We start from the raw sequence: 5,855 nt of genomic DNA on the forward strand, positions 1-5,855 counted from the left end.
TGAGAACAAAAATTGTGTTCCATTAAAGATGGCACAAAAATGTACAAATTACCAATAAAAACTTTCCCTGTAACTTCAAACACTCTGGCTTAAGTTTAAAGACAAATGACAAGAAGAAACACAAACCGTGCTTGACCTTAAGTAGTAGAACAAATTTAAATCATTCTTCCCTTGAAGCAGGATCCATTCCAGTTGAAGGGCTATCTGTGAAGTATTCTTGGTGTTTCATATTCACACCATACTGTTTATATATCGGGACAGAAAAGTCAGCATTTCAATGTGAAAGGTGATGGTAATAGAGAAGTAAACTATAGGAAAAAGGTTAATCTAGTCTGGTAAGACTATTGTGTTTTTCTAGTCCAGCATCAATATTTGCTACATGGCAGATTGGATAAAGCTCAAATTCCGCGGAAAGGTAGATCCCAAATTCCCCTGCTCATATTTCAAGTTTCAGCCAACACGAGGTTGGCCAAGTGGTAAAATAAAGCTCTGAAAACCCAGTAAAAAATAAAACTGAAACTTCTCTAAAGTCTAAAATGGATGGCTGAAAATAGGGAATACGCCAATATATGGGAGGAGTAGGAGTGAATTTAAGTCTAAAATTTTGCATGTGGTCAATCTAGGTCATTTCCTAGATATCCATATGATCAAAATTGCCACATTTTCATTCCACATGTTGGTGTTGGATTAGAGGAACTCTCTATTCTTGCCAGACTAGAAAAACTTCTTCCTGAATGAAACTAGGCAGATAGATTCATCCAAAAGTAAAAAAGAACGAACGAAATAGATACACATACACTGGATATAATTTATTTCCCCCTTCACAAGAAGTTCAAATTGTTTAAAAAATAGGAAGTGGGAAGAAGGGAGGGGGGGGCCTTGGGTGAAGCACAAGCCTCAACACCAAAGTAGGGTCTGCAATCAAATTGTTTATGGTCAAAGAGATGGAAAACACAACTCTATTATAAACCAAACGAATAAAATTTCACAAGAAAAAGAAAGACTGAGAATTTCCATTGGTTTTAATAGTAAAGAAACAGTCTTGCTACAAATGCTGTAGCCAACAGCTCTATGATAGTGAACTACAATGCGAGTGCAGAGGTATTTTATCATATAAAGAGTTGACATTACACACATAAAGGAAATCTAAATAGCTTTACCTCACGAAGTGCTTTGGATAAATCCTCCATTGTCAAGATCAGGCGCTTATCCTGTTGCCATAGAAAGTTAACCAAATATTTAGATGTTTTAATGAATATTAAAAAAAAAAAAATTAAAAGAAAGGAGATATTTCTTTCTTGAAAGTAGTAGTCAGTGCACCTTTTGCTGCTTCTCTTTCTTATCCTTGACTGCCACTACCTGTCTTGCTTTGCACTGCCTAGCTCAGAAGACATGAATGGTGAAGTAAATTGATGCGAAAAATGAGAACGTTTACTAATATAATAAAAAAAATATATATATATATATATAACAAAAACTTATAATTAATATTTGGACACAAAGGGAGCAAATAACTCTTACACATCTATTCACGTGCAAGAATGTAGTTAGGATAACCAATACATGGCCTTAACCCATGTAACCATGTTTTAAGTAGAGGTGGAAGTACATGAGTGAGAACACAAATGAACCTTCTGAGGCAAAAACTTATGAAACAAAAACAGACAACAGAAGCCGGAAGCAGAAAAAGACAGGGAACATACCGAAGAGCATCAGTTGCAACCTCTGAAATAAACTTTTGTGTAGCAATAGCTACCAATCTTATTCTGCAAAAGAAAAAAGGCATATGTCCTGATAAGCAATTAACTGAAAATCTAAACGACAAGTAACTATTAAATGTAGAAAGAACTCATTCAAGCAACATTAAGAAGAAAAATACTTTAGCTTCCGAAGCCTGTAACAAGAAACAAGAGATACCCATTACAAATTTGGAGTCAAAAGGCTCATATAACAATTGAATACAATTCAATTTCTTGGACTAAAATTTGATAGTGGAAGCTTTACTAATAACGGTTCATTTATTAGCATCTGAGATTGAAACCAGAAATATCTTTGCAGTTTCATAGAAATACTACTGATATGACCTCGTTTACTTCCTGTTTCTGATATTTTAAAATCAAACCATGGGTTATCAAAACCATACACAGTTCTGGCACAGAACTCAAATTTGTTCCCTCAAAAAATTTTCCGCTTCCAATGCCACACTGAATTCAAGGGTAACCCAAACTAAGAGATGCATTACACCATAACAAACTTTTCCAAAAAAGAAGATTTATTGACTCATTGACCAAGGCTAAAAAAAGAACATGATCTCCAACACCACATAAGTAGGTGTTATTGTGTTACTTATTGCTGGATCTGGCTATCATTATGATTTCCTGGGCCCATACCAGCACAGCTCTTTTCAGTCCTACATCATTTGGTATTAGAGCAAGACCAGAAGATATCATTAGGTATGTGAATCTGATTTCCATGAAAATTTTTGTTTGAACCTTAAACAAGACACAGATTCTAGTGAAAACTTCTATGGATTGACAGAAGGGGCAGTATTTAATTGAAAAGCAGGAGGCATACTGCCAACACAGACTGCAAGATTGTTCAGTAGGATAACTGTCCATGCCGTATCAAAGAAGACCAGTATAATAGACTTGAATTTTCTATATATTTGAGAGAAACATCTGCTGCAGTGTCATTAAAGTAGATGGTGCTCTCAACTTAAAGATATTAAAAAGGCAGTCCATTTCTACAATTTAGCAAGTTCAAGATGAACTTTAACAGAGGGCACTGAGAATCAGATGTAAAGCCTTCTCATTTAGATGCATTAATTGGATTTATTGTTGATCCAGCTGAAGATCAAATGAATCCTCAACAATTAGCTATATCGAAAGTTACTTGCAATGGTTTGTTCATTCAGGTCCTTTTGTCATTATTAAGAAGATCAATTCGTAATTGCATAAGTATGAGTGAAACTTTTTGAGGATTCCTACACTCTTCTAGGTCCTCTATTGTGTTAAAATTTCATGGCAATGAGATATATTTACTGATTATTATCTCTAACCGGTGCACATGTTGTTTTTTCTTTGTTGGACTGATATTGATACAATTGCATTTCTTATTACTGGTTACATTAGTTTGTCCAGCATAACCAGGACTTGGGTTCAAGCCTATTTCAAAATTCAACAAATGCTAGGCCCAGTCTCAGCACACATACACCTGTCACCCCAACTTCATACGGAAAATTGTCAAGCTGCAACACGTAAAATGTGAGGGTTTAACAATGCACTTCGAAAACCAGACTTTCGGTAGGTATGCCATAACAAGGGTTTTTTTTTTTTTTTTGAAAGTAAAAACACTCAGTGTCTAGTTTCAATAATTTCCTTGGGCATAAACAACCATGACCATTTTTATTCAATAACTATAGCTCTCTTATCATTGTAACCAGAACTAAAACAAATACAAGCCATAACAATACATTGAAGGTGTGATTCAAGAAATGATCTTTTGTCATCAATCAAACCTGATAATTTAGGGTTGGGAAATGTTGGTGTACAATGTCTTGTATTTTGTCGCAGTTTAATCCAGGGAGTACCGGTGCAGGCGCTTCGATAGGCAGGACGGCGGTTCCGTCCCCTCAACAGGCAAGACGGGTTGCAATGGAGGCAGGAGGCTTCCCTGCATAGCGGGAGTGTAAGGTGGTTGCACCACTCGAATTTTTTATTTGAGGGCAGTTTTGTACTTTTCGGATTAGGGTTTTTCGCTATATATTTGTAACGAGGTTTTCTTTCTCTATAATGCAAGCAATACTAAGAGGTATGAGGACGAGCGTTATAACCCTATTCTCCATTGATAGTGAAGCAGGATCTCATCTCATGAGGAAGTAGGCAATCTTGTTGAACCTCGTAAACCAGTGTGTATTGTTTGTTCTTGTTTTTCCATTATCCCCTGCATCGTGTTTCTACAGGAAGGGTACCCAATGAAGAACCATATGAATAAACCTGATTATTTTGCTATGGTACCACAATACTACTATAATTTTTCTTAAGGTACTTCTGTTTGTTAGATTGGGGAAAAAAACTATGCGAGGTATCCAGAATCCAGGACTAACGATACTAATTGTCTTGTAAACATAAAAAGACTCAATCAAGATAAGCCAAAAAGAAAAATGCAAGGGCAGGAAATAATTGGAATTCCTAAGAATACAGTTACAAGGAAACGGAAGACTGAAAAGGGGGAAAATACCTACAGTCGCACGTCGGGGCACTGGAAACCACTCTTGGCGATGTAATGCTCCACTAGTTCATCTGGGATCTGCGAAACAAAAGAAAAAGAATAAGATAACATCTTAATTGAAGGATTAACTAAGGAAGAAAAAGAATAAGATAACATCTTAATTGAACGATTAACTAAGGAATTGTTTCAAATTCAAGAGGGTTATGAAGGAGAAGAAAATGTCGAGAAGTGAACATAGAAAATAAAGTGGAGACAGAGAGTGAGAGATACAGTGGGGGTGTAATCCATGAGAGAAGCAAGGAAGTCAGACAGAGCAGAATCATTGTCGTGCCTGCCTTCACCTGAAGGGGTGTTTTGATTCATCCTCCTCTTCCGACCGCAGTCTCTCTCTCTCTCTCTCTCAAAAGCAGCAGCAGGAGCTCCTTCGGAAATCAACGACGGCCCCCTCTTGGCTTTATTCTGAGACATTACTCCTTCACTGTTAGTTATGACTTGTGAGGTTCGCTTCTTTGGTTTGATGAGCCCAGTCCAGCCTGAAAGCTCGTCCAAGCCCATCCGGGCCTGGCAGGGCTTTTCAGCAGCAGACAGGACTCCCGACTCAAGAGTGGGCTAGGGCTGACATTCTTAAGCCTAAGCTAAGATAAGCGGGCCCGGGTCTAACTTGAAGCTTGGGTTGAGTCTAGTTCGATTAGCCGGACACTGGCTATGTCTGAAAGGCTGAAAGCCAAGAAAAAGAAAAAAGAAAAAAATAATAACTTTTTTGAGAAAAAAGAAAAAGAGATAAGAGATATTAACTTATCATTAGCCTCATCGTAATTTTTATCCTATTAGAAATTTCTTTTCTTTTTCTTTCTTGTCTTTTCTTGACTTCCAAACATAGCCTAAATATATAGTACACATGGTTCCCCCCCCTCTCTCTATAATAATAATAATAATAATAATGATGATAATAATAATAATAATAATATCTTGTTAACTTTATAACGTCACTTTTTTTGCCTTTTTAGCATAACATATTTTTTTTCAATAGGGGTAAATTTTGTCACGTCATATGCTTACTCAAAAAAATGTGTAACTTCTAATAATGACATATTGATAATTTATTTCAAATTAATTTGAAAACATTTTTTACTATTACATTAAATAACTTTCTGGAATAAGACAATGAATAATAATAATAATAATAATAATAATAATAATAATAATAATAATAATAATATCTTGTTAACGTTAGTGGAAAAAAATTATAACGTCACTTTTTGACCTTTTTAGCATGACATATATTTTTTTTCAATAGGGGTAAATCTTGTCATTTCATGTGTTTACTCAAAAAAATGTGTAACTTTTAATAATGACATATTGATAATTTATTTCAAATTAATTTGAAAACATTTTTTACTCTTACATTAAATAACTTTCTGGAATAAGACAATGAATAATATATATATATATATACTATCATACCATACTACTATTAAAAAGTACGTATTCCCTGTCATTGGTATACTTTTTCAAAAAAACAAAAAGAACCATCAAATTCTACATAAAAGATTTTCGAATGGACCAAAAAACCCCTCAAAAATGAAGAGAAAAAAAAAGTGGAGCAAAAAGGGGAACTAATTATT

At 35.1% G+C, this 5,855-nt stretch overlaps 1 protein-coding gene across 1 annotated transcript; it reads right to left on the reverse strand.

The window, feature by feature from the left end:
• Nucleotides 1–4,791, reverse strand: LOC122078847 (transcription initiation factor TFIID subunit 10-like). The gene is made up of 6 exons (XM_042645010.1): nucleotides 4,501–4,791; nucleotides 4,244–4,308; nucleotides 1,704–1,766; nucleotides 1,321–1,378; nucleotides 1,161–1,211; nucleotides 1–241 (listed from the first exon to the last, which is right to left on the reverse strand). The coding sequence occupies exons 1-6, from the start codon at nucleotides 4,783–4,785 to the stop codon at nucleotides 161–163; spliced, it is 603 nt and encodes a 200-aa protein (XP_042500944.1). The 5' UTR covers nucleotides 4,786–4,791; the 3' UTR covers nucleotides 1–160.
• Nucleotides 4,792–5,855: the final 1,064 nt, after the last annotated feature.

Source organism: Macadamia integrifolia, chromosome 5, assembly GCF_013358625.1.
Source record: "Macadamia integrifolia cultivar HAES 741 chromosome 5, SCU_Mint_v3, whole genome shotgun sequence".
In the NCBI taxonomy this organism is placed as follows: domain Eukaryota; kingdom Viridiplantae; phylum Streptophyta; class Magnoliopsida; order Proteales; family Proteaceae; genus Macadamia; species Macadamia integrifolia.